At 43.0% G+C, this 25,216-nt stretch overlaps 2 protein-coding genes across 5 annotated transcripts in view; one reads left to right on the plus strand and one right to left on the minus strand.

The window, feature by feature from the left end:
* Window positions 1-18,539, plus strand: part of GDE1 (glycerophosphodiester phosphodiesterase 1) — a 40,234-nt gene extending 21,695 nt beyond the window's left edge. For 2 of the 3 annotated variants that reach the window (XM_025855527.2, XM_025855529.2), the window contains exons 4-6: window positions 1,276-1,368; window positions 3,668-3,879; window positions 5,382-9,718. In XM_025855527.2, coding sequence (XP_025711312.1) covers window positions 1,276-1,368; window positions 3,668-3,879; window positions 5,382-5,529 — 453 coding nt within the window. In that variant the 3' untranslated portion in view covers window positions 5,530-9,718. Of the gene's footprint in view, window positions 1-1,275; window positions 1,369-3,667; window positions 3,880-5,381; window positions 9,719-18,223 lie in introns of those variants that run through there. The other variant, XM_025855528.2, reaches the window with a different exon arrangement.
* Window positions 13,111-25,216, minus strand: part of TMC5 (transmembrane channel like 5) — a 63,385-nt gene continuing 51,279 nt past the window's right edge. Inside the window, exons 15-22 of one of the 2 annotated variants that reach the window (XM_025855524.2) lie at window positions 24,725-24,820; window positions 22,042-22,117; window positions 21,720-21,853; window positions 19,340-19,513; window positions 18,093-18,171; window positions 15,610-15,714; window positions 14,392-14,434; window positions 13,111-13,630 (exon numbers count right to left, since the gene is read on the minus strand). In XM_025855524.2, the coding sequence (XP_025711309.1) occupies window positions 13,584-13,630; window positions 14,392-14,434; window positions 15,610-15,714; window positions 18,093-18,171; window positions 19,340-19,513; window positions 21,720-21,853; window positions 22,042-22,117; window positions 24,725-24,820 (754 nt within the window). In that variant the 3' untranslated portion in view covers window positions 13,111-13,583. The remainder of the gene's footprint in view (window positions 13,631-14,391; window positions 14,435-15,609; window positions 15,715-18,092; window positions 18,172-19,339; window positions 19,514-21,719; window positions 21,854-22,041; window positions 22,118-24,724; window positions 24,821-25,216) is intronic. The other variant, XM_025855526.2, reaches the window with a different exon arrangement.

The raw sequence follows: 25,216 nt of genomic DNA on the forward strand, positions 1-25,216 counted from the left end.
CACCCATGGTGTACTGACCTTCATGCTTATCCTTAGAATAAAGGGAAAAAAGAAGGAAAAAAATTTTTTTAATCCAGCTATTTGAGCTTTCTGGTTGGGTGCTCACAGGTGGTTTGGGCATCATTAAACATAGTGACCTAATTCACCAGAATGGTAGGGTAAAGGACCAAGTGCAGCAAATTGGAGCTAGTAGAACACAGGAGCCAAGATTATGGGCTTTGGAGTCCAACAGACTGTGATTAAACTCTCTCACTTACTACAGTGAACCTTAACCTTGATGTGCTTCAGTTTCCTCATGGGGGAGGGGGCGGGGTGGGAATAATAAAACAAATGTCCACAGTGTTGTTATAAGAATTAAATAAATAATGTAGGTGAAGAGTCAGATACAAGGCCTATGTTAGTTCAGACAGCAAGACAACAGCTTTGGCTCTGTAGCTCACACTCCGTCACATTAGTGAAGGGGGGACAGGACATGAGTAATTTCTATGTCCTTTTTTCTTCTTTGGAATGCATTTTGTTGCTTACATTTGGTTATAGGTATGTGTGACTTTCCAAAATTTAGTGATATTTCAAGAATTATAATATAGTGACATTACATTCCACCTAATGCCTAGTCACCTCTCTTGTTAGCTGCTGTTGATGCTCAATGGCCAAATCTGTTAATTCACTAGAGGTTACAAAATGTCAGTATTTTAGTTCAATCATTTCTTCTTCGTTCATTTAACTGGGGACTACTACAAAAAGAAACTTCTCTTCACCTTGGGAAGCTCTTCCCAGTTCCTCCCTTATCCCATTATTCCTGCCTCCATGTTGGTGATGAATGCCATTTCCTCTCAGTCCCCTGGACCGAGAACATCTACACTTAGTAGTTCCCAGGCTGGTTGGCTCATGCTTCTGCCAGGAAAGGCAGAGGATAATAGAGTTGTGGGTATAAAAAGACTTTTCCTAGTGGCTAAACTGGGTTATAAGGAAAAGGTTTAAAATTTTGCTTCCAGCCTCAACTGGCCTGCCGCCTGCCGTGCTTTCCAAAAAGTCTGACAAAAGGGATGAGCCTTTCAACAGAATAGTAAAGCAACAGTACTCCCACTTTCCCCCTATCTGCTGTAGATGTGAATTTAAGAAGGATCCAAATGGATGATGGAATCTTCCAATACTCCTTTCAGCATCCCCATATATTAGCAAAGTTCTGATTTATTTGATAGGGTTGTACTTAGTATGTAATAGTTATTGGCTGGGACTCTTACATTTAAATACATGAATCTCTATGCTTTGCAGGCTACTGATGCTCTAAAGAAAATATATAAGGAGTTTCCTCAACTATACAATAATAGCATCGTCTGCTCTTTCTTGCCAGAAGTTATCTATAAGGTAAAATTCAGGATTTGTATTGTACATAATACTGTGTTAGTTGATGGTGATAACAGAAATGGGCCAAGTAAGCATAAGATAGATGCCGGTTAAATGGAACTGAATTTCAGTTAAGAAATTCCTCTTTTGAAGTAAGTCAAGCAGAGAAAGACAATTATCACATGGTTTCACTCATATGTGGAACATAAGCAATAGCACGGAGGACCATAGGGGAAGGGAGGGAAATCTGAAGAGGGAGAAATCAGAGAGGAAGATGAACCATGAGAGACTATGAACCCTGGGAAACAAACTGAGGGTTTCAGAGGGGAGGGGTGTGAGGGGAGGGGGTAACAGGGTGATGGGTATTAAGGAGGGCACGTGCTATGATGAGCACTGGGTGCTATACATAACTAATGAATCATTGAACACTACATCAAAAACTAATGATGTACTATATAGTGGCTAACTGAACGTAGTAATAATAATAAAAATTCCTATTTTAACAAGAGAAATTCAGAAATGAGAATGAACTCATACCCCATTTTAAAATACCATGATTCCTCTTTAAGCTCCTTTTATATTGTTTACAGGCTCATTCAGATTAGTAAACATTCTCAGAACAAAGAATTATGTAGCTCTTCATCTCACTAAGTAACAGAATATACCTTTTAAAAAACATAACTCTTAATGATGGAGAATTTAAAATATGCACAAAAGTCGATGGTAGTAAAATAAGCCCCCGTTTAACTGTGATCCAGCTTGTTTCATCCATACCTCCATTCATCCACCCCAGTGTTATTTTGAAGTAAATTCCAGACATCATTTCATCCATAAAAATTGTTAAGTATCTTTAAAAAGTGATTCCCTTTTTTAAAAAAAACTATAGCCACAATACAGTCATTACCCCATCTAAAACTATTACTAAGTCCTTAAGATCATGAAATATCTAGTCAATATATAAATTTTTATTTGTCTCAGAAATATAAACGGGTTTTTGTTTTTCATAATTGTTAATTTGAATCAGGACCCAGCTAAAGACTACATACTATAATTTAAATCTTAGAACCTGTAAGTTCTCCTTTACCCCCCCTTGTGATGTATTTATTGAAGAAACCAGGTTGTTTTGTAGAGTTTACCCAAGTCCAGATTTTGCTTCCTATGTCATGATACAGTTTAACACATTCTTTTTCTGTATATATTTCCTATAAATCAGTAGTGAGAGCAAAAGGCTTGATTAGTGGAGGTTCAATTATTCTTGGCAAGATAATCTCATTAGGTGAGGGTATTTTTTTCATCAGGAGACACTTAACATCTGATTAACTCTTTTGTTGTTGTGTTGTTGTTTGCAACGTCAGTGGCCAGCTCTCAATTTACTAGGGGTTGCAAAATCTTAATATTTTAATTCTATCGTTTATTCATATATTATTTAGGGGTGCCTGGCTGGTTGTGAGATCAAACCCCACATTGGGCGTGGAGCCTACTTAAAAATAAAGAAACTGTCATTTACTATTTAGTTATGCATTTGGCAAATAAATGCTAATCTTGTCCTTTACTTACCAGTTTCCAAGATAATGTGTTGGTTCTGTAGCATTCTTCAACAGTGACCAACAAGAGTATGCATTTAAAATTTTACAGTAAGGGTGGAACCTATCCACATATAAACTGTCATTGAGATGAATAGGGTCATGGGGCTTTCAGACATTTGGACCAGTGTTTCCCAATCTTACTTGAGCACAGAGGCCTTCAAAATGTTTGCTACATTGTCCAGAGGAGCACAGAGCATAGAGTGAAACATCCACATATTCCTGTTTCTCCTTGTCCTTCCCCAACCCCTGCCCCTACTTCTCTCTCTGCTCTCCTCACTTCCTTCTCACCCCACTCCCCCCGCCCCCCAACAAGCCTTTCTCAGTCATTTTTCTCTGGAAAGGATCAAAAGCTAACCAGCCCATCTGGAAATGATCATGGTTCCATCCTCACTGAGTTCTAATTACTTATATCTGGCCAAAGTTTAAATTGATAACCAACCGAAAGTTTGTCTTGTGACATTATGAAAATTTGACCCTGAGATTGTAGTTTACTCATTTTAAAGATAAGGACTTCGTGAAGGAAGTGTTCTTATTTATACTGTATATTAAATGTTTTACATCCATTACATTATTTACTCAAAGGATTTATGTCTATTTAGTAGACATGGGGGCCAGGGCACCATTATGGCCACTTCATCAGAATGAGTAAGTAACATTGGCTAAATCTAAAGAAAAATGAGAGGTATTGGACTTAAGATATGATACTTATTTTAATTTCCAAAATTCCTTTTCAGATGAGACAAACAGATCAGAATGTAGTAACGGCTTTAACTCATAGACCTTGGGGCCTTAGCCATACAGGAGATGGGAAACCACGCTATGATGTTTTCTGGAAACAGTCCATGTTTGCAGTAATGGACATTTTGCTCGATTGGAGTATGCATAATATCCTGTGGTACCTGTGTGGAATTTCAGCTTTCCTCATACAAAAGGATTTTGTATCCCCGTAAGTTGGAAGGTTTTTTTATCTTTTCCTGACACATTTCCTGAAATGCTCTTCTTGGAAAGGAAGGATTAACAGTGGGCATCCTGGATTGGATTTCACCCACAAAGCCCACCATACCTTTATTAAGGTGGAATGCCACGAGCTTCTTAGGTGGGAAGAGTTCAGGCATATTTCCCTGTTTCCAAAATAAGTTGGTCAAATATTCTTAGTTTTTAGTGCACTTAAAAAAATATATATACCTAAAAAAAAAAAAAAAATAGAGGTGCCTGGGTGGCTCAGCCATTGGGCGTCTTCCTTCAGCTCAGGTCATGATCTCAGGGTCCTAGGATCAAGCTCTGCATCGGGCTCCCTGCTCACCGGGGAGCCTGCTTCTCCCTCTCCCTCTGCCCCTCTGCCTCCCCCTGCCTGTGCTCTCTCTCTCTCTGTCAAATAAATAAATGAAATCTTTAAAAAAAAAAAGAAAAAGAAACCTTCCAAAATCTGACGAAAGAGAGGTTACATGTCCTTGTGACTGACTCCCTTTGAAAACCAACATAGAATCCAGGGCAGAGCCACAGTGAAGACATTCTGTGAGTGCCTGCCTACCTTATCCCTCCTGCCTTTCTTCCTGCTCTGCTCTACACTACAGAGACTTTGCGCCATTGCTTCTAAGAAAACTTTCCATTCCCTACCTGCTAGCAATCTCTGACCTTTACTGTGGCAATTTTATAGCTGTGTATTTTAGCTGAGTAGAGTTGCTAGTTTCATATTATTTCAGGCATGCGTGTGTTCAAGTCAGTCAATGTTTGGTGTATGCCCACAGTATTGCAAAGTTTATATTAAGCTGAAGATGCTATGGTAAAGAAAACCATGGTCCACCCTCACAGAATTTATAGTCGAGTAGAAGAGATAGTTGCTAATCAAATTAAAAATCCAATAAATATAAAATTACAACTAAGATAAATGCTACGTAGAGAAAACAGTGTACATATATACTATGTAATTTGACCTAATCAGGGTAGTTAGGGAAAACATCCCCAAGGAGGTGACAACTAAGCTAAGGTTAGGAGGGTGAGTAGGAATGGGGTGGGAGGGTGGAGATCCAAGTCAGAGGGGAAACACATGCAAAAGTGTTGTGGCAGGAAAAAGCCTAATTCTTTCAAGGAATTGAAAGAAAATCCATATTCTGTCATACAGAAAGGAAAGGGGAAGTACAGTATAAGAGGAGGCCAAAGAGAGGGTGGGGATAAGCCAGGTACAGCCTCCAATAAGACCTTTTTTTTTTTTTTTTTTGGTGGAGGGTGTTTTTAGCAAGTCACTGAAGTGTTGTAAGCTGGAACAGTGTGGAAGAGGTTCTGGTGCTGGGTTTTGGAACATTCCCTCTGATTGCACGCAGAGGCCCAGTTAAGAGGCTCTTTTGGGGCACTGTTATTACTCAGTGAATGCCATATTTAGTGACCATTATAGATGCTTGGAACAACTGGTCCTTATTCTAACAGGATGGGGTTTTCCTCTTTCTCCAGGGACTACTTGAAGAAGTGGTCAGCCAAAGGCATTCAGGTTGTTGCTTGGACTGTTAATACCTTTGATGAAAAAAGTTACTACGAATCCCATCTTGGTTCCAGCTATATCACTGACAGCATGTTGGAAGACTGTGCATCTCAGTTCTAGAATTTTCCCCCAGGGAGGAAACATGGGTACAGAAGCTGCCTGCTGGCCTCATGCAGGGATATCAAAATACCCTTTGTGCTAGCCCAAGCCCTGGGGGATCAGGTGACTCACACAAGCAATAGTCGGTATTTGCATTTTTACCTGAACCAGAGCAAAACCTGGTTTTGCTTTGCTTGCTCCATGGAATGCCTGAGTTCAACAGTGTTGCTCTTGAAAATCTGGGTCTGCAAAAAGGCATAACAGCTCCTGCCCCGACCTAGCTGAGGCACACACCGAGACCCATGAGGATAAGCACAGATTGAGTTGTGCAGTTTGGGGATGCAGATGCAAATGCATGGGAAATGCATGATCACTCAAAGTTGCCATTTTAAAACTTGACACACTTATGTAATTTACTTATTTAAAATATTTGTATTCAGCTACATTATCAATGAACTATAGACATCAAACTTGTGATGATACTAATAAAATCATTAAAAGGAGCACTAAGGGAAAACTGTACTAAGCATCATGCCCTGAGACATAAGCAATTTAGGGAAGCTGCTCCCTGCAATCCAGGGACCAGAGGCAACAGCCCCTGGTGAGGCAAAGAAAATGGTAGGTAAGTCTTGATACCAGTGCAAGGGATTGTTTATGGTATCTTGAAATAACTACAGACCACTAGAGGGCAGGGTTATATGCTCATTGTGGCAACTCTGTGATGGATGACAATGGAACTGCAAGAAACATCCAAGAACATCTAGGCTTATCCTCCTTTTACAAATAAAACCAAAACCTGTGGAAGGAAAAGGTCTTTCTTCAGATATGACACAGCTGGTAACATAGCAGAGCCTGATCTCATAAAACTGAAATTTCCTACTCTTTGCCGGGAACTTCAGTGGTTTAACATGTATCATCCTAAACCCCAGAAAATCTTAGAGAGGTATTACTCTCTTTTTATAAATGAGGAAACCAAGGCACTGCAAACTTAGTCACTTACCCAAGGTCTCAGAGTCCTTGGTGCAGTTGAGATTCAAAGCCAAGCCAGTCTAACTCCAGAGCCCTTGCTCTTAACCACTTGCCCTGTCTGCCTTTATAATGCAGAGCCCTTAATTCCCAGCTCTGTGCTCTTTTCCACTTAAGCTTCCAGGGGTCTTCCTGTGTACTTAAGTAGCAGTATCTAAAATGAAATTGAGTGGGGGCGCCTGGGTGGCTCAGTCAGTTAAACATCTGACTTGATTTCAGCTCAGGTCATGATCTCAGAGTGGTGAGATGGAGCCCCGCCCTGCACTCCTCGCTGGTCGTGTAGCCTGCTTCAGATTCTCTCGCTCCCTCTGCGCCCACCCGCTCGCACATGCGCTCTCTCTTGCTCTCAAAAAACACTTCAAAAATTGCGAAGCCATCCGTCTCCTGTAGCTGTCCCTGCTCCCACCTTTCAGCCCCATCTGTACCACAGGCCCTCAGCTCAGTCATGACTTCCCTCCTGAGCCCCACGGGTCACCAGTCTCACACCCGCAGCTGCCAGACCACCAGTCCACACAGCTAGATGGCAGATGCACAGGCTGTTTTGCTACAGTCGGTGTTGGCAAGGGCACGATGGATGGGGCTTGGGACGTTTTCCATCAACATTTGCAAAGAAGTTTTCTTGAATCTAAAAACAACAGGACAAAGATGTATTCGATGAATGGAACAAATATCTAAACTGTGTGTACTTCCATATCACACCGTGATAGAGTGGCGAGAGGAGGCCAGGAGCACAAAGACCGAACACTTCTGCAGACTGAATCCCCGCTTTGGCAAGCAGACTACACAGCAAGCCACAGGGGATTCTCGGGGGCAGTAGAGAGATCCCTTCTGTTGAGGGAATATCTTTTGAGAGCCCGGAGTTCTGTTTCTTGACCTTTGTCCCAAATCCATTGTGCCCTTGACTCAGGCCCAGTGAAGGATTTAGATCCAGTGCGAGGATGTTGGGTCCTTGAAGAGTGGAGAATTTGGGTGAAGAAAGGTGTTAATACTATCATTAAGCATTGGAAGGCTTAATATAGGGATTAAAAACAGAACTTGGGATCAGGGAAAACTCAATCCGATTTTATGTTTAGCAATTTTTTTTAAAGATTTTATTTATTTATTTGAGAGAGAGAGAGAGAGAAAGAGGGGGGAGGGTCAGAGGGAGAACCAGACTCCCTGTTGAGCAGGGAGCCTGACGGGGGACTCCATCCTGGGACTCCAGGATCATGACCTGAGCTATGTTTAGCAATTTAATAGCTCTGTGACCTTGGGCGAGTTCCTTATTATCTGTAAAATAGGGACAAGATTTTATTTACTTTTGAGAGAGAGAGAGAGAGAGAGAGAGCGCACAAGTGGGGGGAGGGGCAGAGGGAGAAGCAGACTCCCCGCTGAGAGCGAGCCGGATGCGGGACTCATCCCAGTACCCTGGGATCATGACCAGAGCCCAAGGCAGACACTTAGGCGACACCCAGGTCCCCAAAATAGGGGCAGTATTGGTACCACCCTAGGGGGTGGCTGATTAAATGACCGAGTGCATGTAAAAGGCATGTAAAATGTTATTAATAACATTTACGGACTCCCTAACATGAACTAGACACTTTCAAATACTTTCCATGTGTTTGCAACAACACTGTGAGGTTGCTACCATCACAATCCCACTGTATTTTTTAAAAAGATTTATTTGAGAGAGAGTGCCCTGGGGGAGGAGGTTGCACAGAGGGAGAGAGAATCTCCAGCCCTCTCTGCGCTGAGCACAGAGCCTGATGCGGCGCTCAATCTCACCACCCTAAGATCATGACCAGAGCCGAAACCAAGAGTCAGATGCTTAACGGACTGCACCACCCAGGCGCCCCACAATCCCACTTCACAGTGAAGGAGACCAAAGCACAGGGAAGTTAAGTGACTTGCCCAAAGTCACACACCAGTAGTAGTGAAAGGATTTGGTCCAGGTGATATAATTCCAGAGTTCACACTAAACCCCTTCCTATCCTCGCGTCCAGCCCATAGCAAGGACTCACTAATGAGAAACAATCATTCCCAACACCTATTATGGTGCCTGTCACATAGTAGATGTTCAATAAATGTTTGTTGAAGGACTAAATTATAGGATAGCCAAGTGGAAACTTCTCAAGGAAACTAGAGGTACAGACCTAGTGTGAAGTGGGAGTTGTAGACAAATGATTCAGGATTCAGCAGCATCAAGGGGTCATCCAAAGTCCTGATAGATAGCATTCTTTCCAAGAAAGTCAACACAGATAAAAATTGCACCCTCTGCTGTTCATTCAACTGCTCCTCGGCCCTCAGGATTCCACAGACAGGTACTGGGAAAAGACTATCTCAAAAGGCTTAAGAAATCCACTACTGAGTTAACAATACTCATTTTCTCATTTGGAGATCAGTGTCTGTAATCCTGTTTTGACAAGAATTTCACCAAGACAAATACTCCATTTTTGTTAGATGCAAACTTCTAAATAAAATTATACCTACCATTTCCTAAAGTGGGAATAGTGTTTCAACGGGACAATAAACCACAGCTTTGAGGACAAATAAGGGTGAGAATGAAGTTTTCCAAACATCCATGCAAACCTTTAGCTAGGAGTGGTGGTTACTATAGTGCAAGGTTGTTTGGTTTCTTTGATCACAGCTACTGAGAACCGATGACCTTGTATGTTCTATTATCAAGCTAAATTATGCTCAAAATCTAACTGACTAGCAGAGTTTTACCTGTATTACCAAGTATTACAAACACGTTGGAGATCAGCTAGGCACAATGGTTCTCAAAAGACACTGTCCTTTGAGACATTTATTCAATATCTGCTTAAGGGGTAACTTGTTAGAAATGCAGATTCTCAGAGCCCATCCCATAACTACTGAACCTGGAACTCCGCACATCGCTCAGGATGTTTCAACAAGCCTTCCAGGTGGTTCTGATACTTGCTCCAGTCTGAGAACCACGAAGCCAGAGAAAAATCCAAAGTCCTCAATTCTACCACTAGCTATGAGACCTTAGACAAATCACTTAACCTGTGTGTGCCTAACTTTTCATCTGTCAAGTGGGGATCATATTTGCACTAATTGTCTTAGAGCAATGATGTTCAAGTGAGGGGGGGAAATAGAAGTGATTTGAAAAAAATGTGTTAACAGTGTAATATTGTTATGAAGATAAAAATTAAAAATGTGGAGGTGCTCTAACACCAAACTACTCAGGGCGTGGTGCTCAGACCCACAGCACTAGATAGAAACACAGACTCTCGGGCCCCATCCCTGACCTCACAAATTAGAATCTGCTTTTTAACAAGAGCCCAGGTGATGGAGGTGGGCAAAGGACTGCACAGGTGGAAGGCGTTACTTGTACCAGGTAGGTGTGCAGTCATGAGCCAAGCCAGAGGGGCCCCCCTGCTCCACACCTGAGCTTCTCTCAGCTGGCCATCTCACAGTTGATCAGATATGTAAATGTCCTGGAAGAGTTCCAACTTTTGAGAATTTAGGAAGATGTCTGTGAAGTGCTACAGTAGGGAGACAATCGCTATTAATGAGCTGACTTCTTACCACCTGCCCTCAATTCAAAGATTATAAAAACATGTCAATCATATACTATTTTAGTCACTCCTTTTGTAATTGAACTTCAAACAAAATCATCTCATTGCCTAGAAATGAACTGGGCCATTCACGGCGGCCACATAAAGGATCAGATCCTGCAGAAATTTAAGAGGCTCCCCTTTTTTATACTTAAAATTATAGGGGTTATCCAGCTTTCAGGTGACTGTTGGAAAGCACAGGTTCCTTTTATCACTTTGTACTAATTAAATAAGGGTTGGAAGAGGAGGATGGGGACTGTTCCCTAATGCAATATCGGGTTGCTTTTTTTTAAAGATTTATTTATTTGAGAGAGAGAGCCCGAGCACGCGAGCACGGGGAGTGGAGGTGGGGGGGGGTGCAGAGAGAGTCTTAAGCAGACTCCGAGCACAGAGCCCAACACAGGGCTCAATCTCATGACCCCGAGACCCCAAGCTGAAACCAAGAGTTGGACACCCAGCCAACTGCTCCACCCAGGTGCCCTCCCTAATGCAATATTCTCAGCTCCCTATTTGCATGTTCAGGTGGCTTTTATGGTCAGGCAAGTTTGGGAAGAAGTAGAGCAGTGCCCCCTTATCCCTGGGCGGATGCCTGAAGCCCTGGATAGTACCGAACCTGATATATACTATGTGTTTTCCTAGCACACACACCTATGATAAAGCTTAATTTAGAAACCAGGCCCAGTAAGACAATAAAAATAACAATATGCTGTAATACAAGTTCCATACATGTAATCTCTCTCAAAATACTGTCCTGTACTCACCCTTCTCATGATGCAAGGTGATAAAATGCCTGTGTGATGAGATGAAGCGAGGTGAGGGACGTAGGTGCTGTGACAGAGCGTTAGGCCACTAAAGTGACCTCCTGATGATTGGTCAGAAGGAGAATCATCTGCCTCCTGGCTGCAGTTGACCATGGGTCACCAAAACTTCAAAAAGCGAAACCGTGGATAAGGTATTTTAGATCCTGGCTCACTAGTTCTCAGCCCTGGCTTTCCACGGAAACCATCCGGGGAGCCTTAAAGAACAAGTACAGGTGCCTGATTTAGTTGGTCTAGACTGGGGCTTGGGCCTGGTGGTCAGCTGCCCCCAGTGATTCTGAGTGCAGCCAGCACCGAGGACCCTGATGCCTAAGTCCCTGAGAAGACTTGGGATAGTTAACCCCTATTATAAAGCTGAATTGTATTGACCCAAAATTTATATGCTGAAAATCTGAACCCCCAAATGCCTCAAAATGTAACCATATTTGAATACATGGCCTTTAATTAGATGAATAAGCTATATTAAAGCCATTAGGGTGGGACCTAATCCAATCTGCACAGGGTCCTTATGAGTAGAGGAAATTCGGACACATAAAGGTACATGCAAAAAAAAAAAAGGCAAAAAATGAAAAAGGTACATGCAGAGGACACCACAAGAAGGTGGCCATCTGCAAGCCCAGGAGGTAGCAGAAGGAAACCAAAACTGTGGACACTGAAACGGACCATGACCTTGGACTTTCCCACCTCCAGGAATGTGGAAAAATAAGATTATGTTGTTTAAACCAGCCCATCTGTGGTATTTGGTTATGGCAGCCCTAGCAAGCCAACATATTCCCTATCTCAAGCTCAATGGTTTTTTGTTGTTTTTTAAATTTTTTTAAAAGATTTTATTTGAGAGAGAGAGAGCATGAGCCGGGGGGAGCGGGGCAGAGGGAGAGGGAGAAGCAGACTCCCCACTGAGCAGGGAGCCCAATGCAGGACTCGATCCCAGGACCCCGGGATCATGACCTGAGCCAAAGGCAGACACTTACCTGACTGAGCCACCCAGGCGCCCCTCAAGCCCAAGTTTTAAAAGCATCTTCACATCCAAATGTGTGTGATACCTACAGATTAGATCTTTCTCCCTTGTTTATAGTTCCAGGAGAAGCAGGAATTGACCCAAGCCATGGAGGCAAATGGAGCATTCCAGATATAAGCCCTTAGCATAGAGTAAATAAGCAAAAATGCTACTTACAGAAGGAATTCTTATTTTAGCGGAGAAGCCAATGAAGCACAAAACAGTTAAGATGACACAGGGGGTAAAAAATCACTTCAAACATCAATTCAGTGGGCTGCCTTCACTGACCCCACCGACAAGTTAAGTCTCCCCATCGTCCCCTGGGCTTCTCCTTCACAGCATCTATCACAATTACAATTAATTACTATTTAATTATTAATTTCCTGTCTAAATCAATCTGCTAGACAATGAGCACAGGAGAGCACAGACTGTGTCTTGACTTGCTCACCATCTTGTTCACAACTACTTGGCACGTATTTGTTGAATGAAATGAATGAACACTACTAGCAACCACTACCAGGGGATAACACCAAAAAAATTAAATCAGTTGATGAAATTTAGTTGATGAAATGAGCTAACGAATAAATAAGTGAACGAAAATGTGAGTCGATGACTGAGCATTGATTGGATGCTTGTGTTTCAAACACATGTTAAATGTTTTCAAAATTCAGTTCCAATTACATTTCATGGTAGTGATTATGCAAGAGGGGACTTCTCCCCTGAATAATATGGTCAATTCCACCTTTCTGCTGGATGCTTCAATTCTAAGTACAGTCACGTGCCTTGTGAATCATTTGGCAAATCTGCAAAAGAAACTCTATGTTGGAGCACCTGGCTGGCTGTCAGAAGAGCATACCACTCTTGACTTCAGGGTCCTGAGTTCAAGCCCCACATTGGGTGTAGAGATTACTTAAATAAAAACTTTTTAAAAAAGAATGCTCTATATACATATGTGTGTGTATACACACACACAAACACACATACATATTCATTCTACACACACATATACATACATACATGTTTCACACATCACCGCTGATTTCATGTTCGATTCAATATAAGACTTTGATGCTGACTCATGTATCAACCTCACAAGGGTAGAGTCCCAGTCCACACCCACCAACCCCAGGTCAACCCCAAAGACTCATACTTGATATGCAATAAAGTTTGTAGATAAGACCTCTCATTGTAGTTCACCTTTGGGTAACATGGGGTGGGACAGATGTAGTTCAAAGTCACAAACAAATGCAGGTTCCCCAATTCAGAGCCCTCACATCCCTGACTGAGGATCCCATTTTTATTCAGGCTGGACCATTTGTCTGAGCACCGGTTTCCAAACCTTTGCCAGGTCTGGGAGGAGAGTTTTCTAAGGACCAATAATTCATATGCACATCTCTTAAAGACTGAATACATAATTCCCAGGTTATCTCTTCTGGGTCTTTAGGAACCAGTTTAAATGTTACAATAGTCTTTATTTTAAAATCCTGAATATTTTATCTTGGAAAATCAGCAATCCAGGTATAATAAACCAGCAGGGAATGGCCAAATTTGCTTGAGTATATACACTAGGGTCAGCTTCCCGTCCTGGCTAATGGCTTGAATTCCCCTCCTGGGAAGCTTAGAAAGGCCCGAGTGTCTTTTCATTTGATCGGTGTCTGGCTGCAGCAATAAACATCACGCCTTTGAATTCTCTTCTTGAACTGATCGTCTAAATCGCAGGTCTAGGTTGGACACGGAAAAGAGAAGTTAGCCCAGATGCACACTGCCTCATGTCTCCAAGGGAAAGACCAAATTTAAGATCCCATGGCTTCTCACACCTCCTGCCTTCTGTTACGGTTCTGCAATTCTCCCCTCGAACTCCCATCATTGGGTGCCATCAGTAAATGCTATCCCAAAAAGATGGATGGGTTTGTTTGATTCCTCCCCCATATTCATTCCCCTCTGGCTTCAGCTCCTGATTTTCCTTGGGAAGCCACCCTTCCCGAACATTCTCAGTAGTCCCTGTGGTCTGTTTGGTTGTACCACCTCTATCTACAGATCTCCGATCTGGCCATTGAAATCATCACATTTTCATGGCCACAGTAATTGGTTCATGGATGTGTACATCACCCAGTCAGATCCAATGGAACACACTGAGAATTCTGGGTCTCTCATTCTTTCCCACTAGATTTGAATCTGAGAAGGTACAAGAGGCTGATAAAAGCATCTTGCAATTGTGAGGAAAAGCCTATTTGAGAAAGGAGCTAACATGGAAAAGAATGGAACAGAAAAAAAAAAACAAACAGGTTCTGGTGACATATTGTGAGTCTCAGCTTCTGGCCATGCCTCAAGAAAGAATTATTCTTGGATTTTTGCTAAAGCCAGTTTGAGTTGGTTCTTTCAATTGAAAGAGTAACTGATGCATGAGCAGTTGTGACCCTCTATCTTGGGATATATCACTTGGTTATGCCGGGTCTCCTGCAATGCCAGTTTGGTTACTCACCACGAGCAGCATCACGTTCCCCGACAGGTAAAGGACCTGGTTGCTGAAAGGGAATAAAACAGGTGTCCTCATCACTGGAAAAGAATTCGACTCAGGTCCTGTTGCATAGTTGGTGGGATTTGTGAGCCCCCACCATTTTAAAATTAAGATGTGACAGATGAAAACCAAGGCTCAGCCACAGACAAACCAAACGTGTTTTGTTTGGTCTTTTAGGGAAAGTGATTCCATTAATTTATTCATTCATTTCACAGACATTTACTGAGCATCTACAATATGCCAGGTAATATATTAGGGCCCAGGGCTGGAAGGGTACAGACAGGGTCTCTGCCTGCATAGGATTTAGAGTGAGGCCTCTAGATCCTATATCTACATCATGCTGATGGTATTAATTTGCATAGATAGTAAATGGCATGGCACTGTCCTCTGACAAGATCCTAATTTCCAAAAACTAGCGGCATTTGAATTAAGGTAGGTTTACTATTTATCTATGTTTTCCAGGACACCAAGGAAGCCAGCAAGGGCTTTGGACTTAGAGCAGGGTTTCAGACACCTCTTACACCCTTCTTGGTGAGCATGAAATTGGTAAAATCTTCTTAAGAGCATGATATGATAATATCTATTAACATTATCATGTGCATGCCCTGTGGCAAAAATACTCACATAAAATAACTAAAACAAAAATTTTTCATTACAGTTTTGAGTATTAGAAACAAAAAACCTGGAAACAATCCAAATGTCCAAATATGTACAGACTGAAACAATGTCAGAAATATAGCATTAAGCGATGAGGGATGGGGTTATGATATTATGTGTACAGTATAGCCCCACTTTTCTAATAAATTAATAAACAAAAGTGCTAGTAGATGCATGTATGTTTGCAGAAGCCTAGGGGAAAAGATCTGGAAGAGTCTACACTGAACCATTAACACAGTGGGGTGAGATTTCAGGGTACTTTCCTTCTCTGTGGGATGTACTTCTGGATGATTGGATTATACAAAAGATGCATCCAAGCCCCATGAGGGCCTTCACCATAACCCCAGCACAGAGAACAAGGGTCAGCATGGAAAGGGTTGAAAATTTTATTCGTTAAATAAAAAAATACAGAAATGTTTAAACATAGAAAGTGAAGTGCCCTTATGTTATTCTAGTTTTCTGACATACATTTCATAAGGAGGCAAGTCTGTGTCACAAGGACCCCAAGGCGACCTCCTGTCTCACCTCTACATCTCTCCTTTCCATTGTGAACGAGCTGGTGTTTGCTCTCTTCTCCATATCCTGCAGCTTGGTCAACTTTTCTATCAGGAACATTTTATCTTTGCCCTCCTGCCAAGAAGGAAAACAAAAAGAACAAAAACATGGAAGATGGTGTGAGGTCAAGAAGCAAATGATGGAAAGAAGATTGATTTTTTTTAGGCAGGTAGGGTCCCAGACACAGGATAGAGACTGCCACTGTGTTTTTTGGGGTTTCTTTTTAAGATTTTTTTTATTTATTTGAGGGCAGTGGGGGAAGGGCAGAGGGAGAGAGAGTCTTAAGCAGACTCAGCACTGAGCACAGAGCTCGATGTAGGGCTCGATCTCATGACCCTGAGATCATGACCTGACCTGAAACCAAAGTTGGAGGCATAACTGACTGAGCCACCCAGGTGCCCCTGCCATGTTTTCTCTTAATAAAAGAGAAGAAATGTTTCACAGCAAAGCCAAATTAGCCCCCATAACCTTCCTGAATTGTAACATTCTCCTCTAAAGAGCGTCTGACGGCCCAGAACAAATGGTGTGTGGTAGCCCCCTTTTTGGCATGCCCTCTGTCTCTCTGAGTGGGTGCTGGGCACCCAGCATTGCTGCTGTGTCCTCTCACTGAGCATGTCAAAGCTTATAGCTCTGCATCTAGGGACATCAAACATATTTCACTTGTCACCTTGCTAGGTATAGTGGGTTTAACAGTATCTCTCTTTTATTTATTTTTTATTTATTTTTATTTTTTTCAATATCTCCCTTTTAAAAAGATATGTCCAAGTTATCCTAACCCCAGTACTTGTGAATATGGCCTTGTTTGGAAATGAGGTCTTTGCAGATGTAATTAAAGATTCTGGGATGAGATCCTTCTGGATGAGGATGAACCCTAAATTCAATGACAAGTCCTTAGAAGAGAAGGAGAAACAGGCACACAGGGAAGAACTTGTGAAGATGGAGGCAGAAACAGCAGGTAGGAAGCCCTGAGCCGAGAAACAGTCAGGTGAGCCAGTGGTCCCCAAAAGAAGCTAGGGGAAGCATGGAGGAGATTCTCTCTCAGAGCTTCGGAAGGTACCAACCCTGCTGACACCTTGATTTTGGACTTCTGGCATCCAGAACTGTGAGAGAATAAATTTCTGTTATTTTAAGCCACCAAGTTTGTGGTTATTTGCTATGGCAGGCCCTAGAAAACTAAGACACTAGGATACCAACCCATCATTTCAAAAACTGGTAAATAAAGGAGGAAAAATCATGCATCTATGTTGCCTTTCCTCTATAAATTGTATTACAAGGTAATCAAATAGTTGGTGAGCAAAAATTCCTTTTTTCATGGAAGAATTCTAGCCAATCAATGCAGAAGAATCTCTAGGAGTAGAGTACCACTATTTTGTCATCTCTAACGAAATCAGTAGGTCTTCTAGGCAATATTCATCAAAGACTACAAAATCCATCAGGTGAAAGGCGGATGGGGAGCCTTATGAAGGGTGGGTCAGGCCAACAAAGCATGGACCCACTGGTTACTTTTAACATCACACAAAAATAGACAACTGGACATTTTCTGTCTCAAGGTGATGCTATAAGAAGTGCATAGCACCATCTATGAAGTATTCTGGCTAAAACACTGAATCTGGATTTAATCAGGTTTTTAGATCTCACCACCAGGGTACAGGAAATAAAAAGAAAAAATAAACATAGTAAACACCACGGCAAGGCCACAAATCAGATATATCCAGTAAAAACTACAAGACAAATGACCTGGTTTCTTCAACAATAAATCGCAAGAGAAGAGAGGAGGGGTGAACGATTATAGATGAAAAGAAACAAGAAATGTATCAACCAAATGCAACCTGCGGCACTTTCTCAGACCCTGATTTGAACAACCCTACTATAAAAAGACACCTCATGGGACAATCGTGGAAATTTGACCATTGATTGCATATGAGCTAATAGTAAGGAATTATTTCTTTTAGGTGCAATGATGGTATTGTGGTTATGTTTTTTAAAAGTTTATATCTCTTAGGTGCATAGAAGTTTCTACAGATGATATAAGTCTAGGATTTGCTTTAAAATAATCCAGAGATTTGCAGTGAATGGTTAGTGTAGATAAAATAAGAGGATACAGGCACGCCTGGGTGGCTCAGTCAGTTAAGCATCTGCCTTCAGTTCAGGTCATTATCTCAGGGTCCTGGGATTGAGCCCCAAGTTACACTCCCCGCTCCGTGGGGAGTCTGCTTCTTTCTCTCCCTCTGTCCCACCCCCACTCATGCTCACTCTGTCTCTCTCAAATAAATAAACAAATAATCTTAAAAAAAAAAAAGAGTACACACATGTTGATGGTAGTTGGCACTGGGTGGTGGGCAGGTGTGGGTTCATCATACTATTCTATTTTGGAATATGTCTGGAAGTTCCCATTATAAAATGTTTCTAAAAAATGGTGGGAGGAGGAAAACAGAGGGACTAATGGAACTTACATTAATAATCTGTTCATGGAGCAGTCTGATCATAATCTTCCTTCCCTCTGTGATCTGCCAGTAAAGGTAGGTGATGATTCTAGAAGAGAAGAAAAGAAAGAATGACAGACACTTTTGCCAATGTTTTGCAGGCCCCAAATTCCAAAAGAGTGCAAAGAAACTGAGATATTTGCCTGCAAGTGGATTTTGGCCCCACAGTGTTCCCGAAAAGTTGTGTCTGGATGAGTTACAGGTTAAATACATCACAGCAATGGTTCTAGGGGCACCTGGGTGGCTCAGTCATTAAGTGTCTGCCTTCGGCTCGGATCATGATCTCAGGGTCCCGGGATCGAGCCCCACATTGGGCTCCCTGCTCAGTGGGGAGTCGGCTTTCTCTTCTCCCTCTGACCCCCCACCCCGCTTGGGCTCTTTCTCAAGTAAATAAAAATAATAATTAAAAAAAAAAAAGCAACGGTTCTCAACCTGGCTGCACGTGGAATCACGAGAGATGGAAAAAAGACTCATTCCTGTCTGTGCTTTTGAGTTGTGTCTCTCTGAGGAGTTGCAATTTCCAATGCTATCAGGGCTAGGCTTCTAAAGAGGGACATCTATTAGCCAACCAACTGTTCATGCAGGAAGATGAACCCAGTCTTGGCAGATCTGTTTTTTCACAAGAAGTCAGAAACTGGCTCAGTCATTAAGCATCTGCCTTGGGCTCAGGTCATGATCCCTTCCTGCTTGGCAGGAAGCCTGCTTCTCTCTCTCCCACTCCCCCTGCTTGTGTTCCCTCTCTCGCTGTGTCTCTCTCTGTCAAATAAATAAATAAAATCTTTTTAAAAAAAAAAGAAGTCAGATATTGATCGTTTTTATTTGGAAATGGAAGAACGCTATCCTATGTACCAACAATGCCCAACCCATTTGAACGTAATCACAATCTCAGAAAGAATCACACATAAAATTTTCCTAAGCAGTCTCAAATCAAAATTTTCATTTTGTTTTCAAGTTATTTCTTAAGAGGGGGCACAGAAAATATTGCTTTCTTCATGAAACAGGCAAAAAAAAAAAAACCCACAGAAAACAAAAATAAAAAACCTAGGACAAGTTGATAGTAAGTAACTTTTTAAAAAATTCAGGGGCAAAATCAGGAGCATCCAGAACACTGAGCTAACACTGTAGCCCTTTGCCTTCCTGGCAAATCTCCCCAGACTATCCACCAGCAGAGTTAATGGTATGTTTCCCCCTCCAGGTTCCCGAGGTGCTCCACTTACAACACAATGAGGGTGAGGATGAAAAAGAAATGCACACTTCCGATGAGGTTCTGGTAGATCCAAACAACCCACAGGTAGCTGGGCCTTTTACTCAAGGTGTCGATCCAGCCGTAGATGGAGTAAATGAAGAAGGGCAGACCTCGGAAGGGGCCACAGTCAGCTGAAGGTTTCAATCTGGTAAAACAAGGGACAGAGGGGCGCCTGGGTGGCTCAGTTGGTTAAGCGACTGCCTTCGGCTCAGGTCATGATCCTGGAGTCCCGGGATCGAGTCCCGCATCGGGCTCCCTGCTCAGCAGGGAGTCTGATTCTCTCTCTGACCCTCCCCCCTCCCATGTGCTCTCTGTCTTTCAAATAAATAAATAAATAAAAATCTTTAAAAAAAAAAAACAACAAGGGACAGAAAAACCTCTCTAGCACAGGACTCAGGTATAGCTTTTTCTAGAATCAAACTGTCCTTTCTGGGCTCTGGACCTGGAACCAGCAATTCTTGCCTGCTGTACATATACCCTCCTTCCGGAGGAAACCCTCTCCCCCTCACGGCCTCAGCTGGGATGTTTTATACTTGTGACCCACACTCTGAGGACCTGCTCCCACGTGCTTCTCACTGGATCTACTGGTCACCAATCCAAAGAGCAGACAGTGAACTCTGTGATATCCTGGCTTGAAGAAATGAACTGGGTAATCAGATTCTTTTTCTGGGGAACTTGAACTAAGAAATATGAAGAGGGGACCCTGTGATCTGTGGAAGCTGAAGTTGTGGCAATGGTGGGCACGTGTAGTCAGTTGTTATGAACTAGCAGAAACTAGAGGGAAACTAGGAACTGGTTAGGAAGAGAGAGAAAAGAGAGCTACACAAAGACATCATAAAGCAGAGGAGCCTGCCCTGAAGCCACTTGAGTTCCTGATGGTTCCAGTTCTGCTTACATCCTAAAAGTCAACTCCTTCATTCGTTCGATCATTCATTCATTCATTCATTCACTCATTCATTCACTCACTCGTTCATTCATTCATTCACTTATTCATTCTATAAAAGTTAACTGCACCAGTACGAGGTGCTGTGCTATATACTAAGCCTTGGGGATTCCATAGTAAACAAAACAGACATGGACTCTGCCCTCTCGGGTTTTCATTTTAGTAAGAAAGATGGACAACTAGGGACACCTGGATGGCTCAGTCAGTTAAGTAGTCTGCCTTCAGCTCAGGTCATGAACCCAGGGTCCGAGGATTGAGCCCCGCATCAGCGGGGAGTCGGTTTTGCCTCTCCCTCTGCCCCTCCCCCTGCTCGTGTGCTCTCTCGCTCTCTCTCAAGTAAATAAATAAAATCTTTTAAAAAATAAAAAAATAAACTGAAAAAAAACAAAGATGAACAACTAATGAGTAATGATTAAACAAAGATTCAAATGAAGGCATTTCTGACCACGAGCGATGGAATGAAGAGACGAGAGGTGGAACTGACATAGCTAAGCAGGGTCACTTCTGAGCCAAGAACCAGAGGGTGGGCAGAAGGCCACCAAGCAAAGGGAGTCGGGAGAACACTTCACAGGACTCCACCCCATGTCGGGAGAGGCTCTCAGGGTCCCAGGCATGAAGCAAGAGCCATGAGGATGAAGGAAGGTGGAGCCAAAGTGGGCTGAGGTTGGAGAACTAGGAGGGAACCAGCTCAAGCAGGGCATTTCTGTTCATTTCACTCAAGTTCTGTCCCCATTCTGGGAAGTTGCAGTCCTTCCAGGAAGTGAGGAAGCCATGCCAAGTCGCCTGATGGGTGGTGACCGATCCAAGAGCTACTCCCTCCCTTGGTTGTTGTGTCTGCTGATTTCCAAGGGAACTTGGGTTAAACAATGTACTAAGCATTGTCTTCTCACTCTGATGTTTTGACATCTGGGGTCTTATTGACCCTGGAGAGATAATCCTTGATCCAGAGCCCATATCCCACCTTCCACCTACTCTATGAGGCTCTCACACTCAGGGTCACTATCCCCCTGCCTTGATCACCCCAGAGCCAGGTACCAGACAACTCCAGTCAGCCCCTCTACCTCAAAACCCACTGAAATTGTTCCAATTAGCCAATCCTAAACCTGCCTACCCCACCTCGCCCTTTCCTTCCCACCGAAACCACAACAAAGGCTCTTGCTCACATTTTCTCCTCACTCCCTCTGCGTCCTGACCAACCCTGGGGCTTCCTCATGTGGCCCTCTGTGGCGCGGTTTTCCCACCTGCCACCACCACTTCTACTGGGGTCTGAGAATAACAAATCATCTTTCAACAGCATTCGCCTTCTGATCTGCTAGCCTCACCATACCTTAATAATAATAAAGCCGACATGTTAAAACACTCACCCACCCCATCTCTAGGACCTCACCACAAGGCCACTATTTCCTACCTCCAAATGGTGATGGCTAGGGTGCACAAGACCCCAGTAAAGGATGGGAAAAAGAGCAAGAAGATGAAGAATGTCATCATCTGTGAGGCTCGCCAGGCTTTGCTGGGAGGCTGGAAATTCATCATCAGGCTGATCTGAAGAGAGAGAAATGGCCACCTCCCATCTGTGGCCAGAGAAGCAGGCCAGAGGGACCCCAGCCAGGCACCGGCTTCCTGACCCCCTTCCCAGCACCACCCCCCGCCGCCCCCAATCCAATTCCAACCACCACGGGGTCACACGGGACTGAGAGAGGCTAATCGATTCCAACTTCAGACTGACTCACATTTTTGACGTAAAACATGATGAAAAGAGTAATCATTTGGATAAAGGGCAGCAGAGGGCAGAAGAAGGTTCCAATCCTGTAAGGGAGAAAGAGTGTCAGAGGTCAGGGGGAGACACGCAGAGTGGGGAGTGGGGGCAGATACAGGGTGGGCAGGGAAGGGAAAGAGGGTGTTATGGGGTGAATCGTGTTTCTCCAAAATGCATACGCTGGAGTCCTAACCCCTAATACCTCAGAATGTGATTATATTTGGAGATAGGGCCTTTAAAGAGGTACAGTGAGGTCACTAGGGTGGGCCCTAATGCAATCTGACTAGTGTCCTTCAAAGAAGAGATTAGGACAGATACACACAGAGGAACCATGTGAGGACACTGGGAGAAGGTACCATCTACAGGCCAAGCACAGAGGTCTCAGAAGAAACCAACCCTACGAACACCTTGATCTTGGACTTGTAGCCCCCAGAATCGTGAGGAAATGTTAAGCCACCCCCTCTGTGGTACTCTGTTATGGCAACCCTAACAAACAAATACAGAGGGAGAGTGCTCTGTCCCCCTGCAAACCAAGTAAGTCCCCACCGTACCCAGGATCCTCAGCTGCTCTCTTCTCAGCTTTGGAATAGAGATTTTGCAGAAAGCACCACCCACATACCACCAAATGGCCTTCAGCAAGCCCTAACCTAGGTGTCCCAAATGTGGGACATGTCCCTCTTCTCCCTCCATGGCAGTAAAGAAGGTCTGAGGTCCTGCAGGGACACTCATTAAACTGCACTGGGTTACACATGAGAAGGACATTCCCCCTCAATTCTCCCTAATGCTCCTGAGTAGAGATTTCCAAGAGAAGAAAATCTCACTTTGGTGGGCATAACACTTGCCAACCTCCCCTTTTTTCCTAAAAGAAAGGGTGGGGACAAGCTTTAAACTGAGAACCTTGGCAGACAGCAGCACCCAGCTAGAATTTGATTGTTTGTGATTGGCTTGGTTTTATTTTATTTTTTAAAGTGACTGACATTTTTCTTTAAGTGATCTCTATGCCAGAGATGGGGCTCGAACCCACGACACTGAGATCAAGAGTCAGATGCTCTACCGACTGAGCCAGACAGGTGCCCTGGTTTGATTTACTTTTCAAGTTACTTGAAGTTTCTCTCAAATGACACAGGTTTTCCATTTATGGTTGTAAAATAAAGACTCCTTTAGCAATGTATTTAGGGGCATCTGGGTGGCTCAGTCGGTTAAACATCTGCCTTTAGCTCAGGTCGTGGTCCCAGGGTCCTGGGATTGAGTCCCATGTCGGGCTCCCTGCTCCGCAGGAAGCCTGCTTCTCCCTCTCCCACTGCCCCCTGCTTGTGTTCCCTCTCTCGCTGTATCTCTGTCAAATAAATAAATAAAATCTTTAAAAAATAAAATAAAATAAAACCAGTACAGGTGATATGTAGACATGCCAAAAAATAGACACGGTGGTGTGCAAAAAACACTTACCTCACCTCATCTCTACCATACCATTGTCCCTAACATACACTCCCTTTCTGTTGTCTTCTCTTTTGTTATAGAGAGAGAAAGAAAGAGTGAGCGAGCAAGGGAGGGGCAGAGAGAGAATGCCAAGCAGGCTCCACACCCAGCACGGAGCCGACAAGGGCTCGATCTCACGACCCTGAGATCATGACCTGGGTTGAAACCAAGAGCTAGATGCTCCACCGACTGAGAAACCCAGGTACCTTTCCCTTATCTTCTTTTAAAGCTCATCAGCAAAGGCAATATTCTCCTAAAAAGCACAGAGGTTAAATCTATAATTGCCATGGGGAAAGGAAAAGATACATGTGTTTTCAGTTGTGCTTATTTACAATTTATTAACACAAACCGTAAAGGCCCAGAAGTAATAATGGCCACCTCTGATTGGAACTTTTTCCTCCCTCATGGCTAACATTTCCCTTTGGAACCTTCAGCAAGTGGTCAGTAGTATAAGCACTTGGTTTCTAGAGTTCAAAAACCTGGCCAAAGTAAGCACTCGATAAATGGAAATATATTGTTATTATCACATCAGCTGATTTATGAACATCATTTATTAAAAAATCTAAGAGGGTTCATATGTGCCATAAGATGGAATTGAAAGCAGGGTCTCAAAGAGACATTTGCATACCCATAATCATAGCAGCATTATTCACAGTAACCAAGAGGTAGAAGCAACCCAAAGGTCCATCCACGGATGAATGGATAAACAAAATGTGGTATATCCATACAATGGGATATTATTCACTCTTACAAAGGAAGAAAGTACTGATGTATGCCACAATATGTAGAACCTGAAGAACATTATGCTAAGTGAAATAAGCCAGGCACAAAAAGATAAATTCTGTATGATTCCGCTGACATAATGTACCTAGAGTATTCAAACTCATAGAGACAGAAAATAGAGTGCTGGTTGCCCGGGGCTGGGGAAGGGGGAACTGGGGAGTTCTTGCTTAATGGGTAGGGAGTTTCAGCTTTGCAAGATGAAAAGAGTTCTGGAGATCTCTGGCAGAGCTATGTGAATAGACACGACTCAACTGTACATTTAGAAAAGGTTCAGATGATATTATATGATGCATTTTCCTACCACAGTTTTTTAAAAAGTGCTCATAAAGGTAACAATAGCCACAATATCCCCACTTACAAAATATTTCTGAGTCAGTCTGAAGGTTTTCAAAACTTACCACACCAGAGTTTGTGCATAGATCAGTTCCAGGACGTTCCTGGCAATGTCAAACTCTTGTAAGCCAAGACTTGTGATAAACTGCATTCCAATGAGTCTGTGAAAACATCACTGAGTTTAGTACCCAAATCATCAACTCTCTCCTTCAAAAGATTCCCCACAATCGGGGCGCCTGGGTGGATCAGTCTTTAAGCGTCTGCCTTCGGCTCAGGTCATGATCCCGGGGTCCTGGAATCAAGCCCCACCTTGGGCTCCCTGCTCAGCGGGAAACCTGCTTCTCCCTCTCCCACTCCCCCTACTTGTGTTCCCTCTCTCTCTGTCTCTCTCTGTCAATTAAATAAATAAAATCTTAAAAAAAAAAAAAAGCCAAAAGATTCCCCACAATCAACAAAGTAGAGCCTCACCAGTTTGGAATAAAGTCCTAAGTTCCCTTGCAAATGTTTGAAAGGTTCCAAGTACAAGCATATTTTCAAAGAAATAATTGAAGGAATTG

The sequence above is a fragment of the Callorhinus ursinus genome, unplaced genomic scaffold (genome assembly GCF_003265705.2).
Source record: "Callorhinus ursinus isolate GAN/ISIS: 27379988/994484 unplaced genomic scaffold, GSC_fseal_2.0 scaffold13, whole genome shotgun sequence".
NCBI lineage: Eukaryota > Metazoa > Chordata > Mammalia > Carnivora > Otariidae > Callorhinus > Callorhinus ursinus.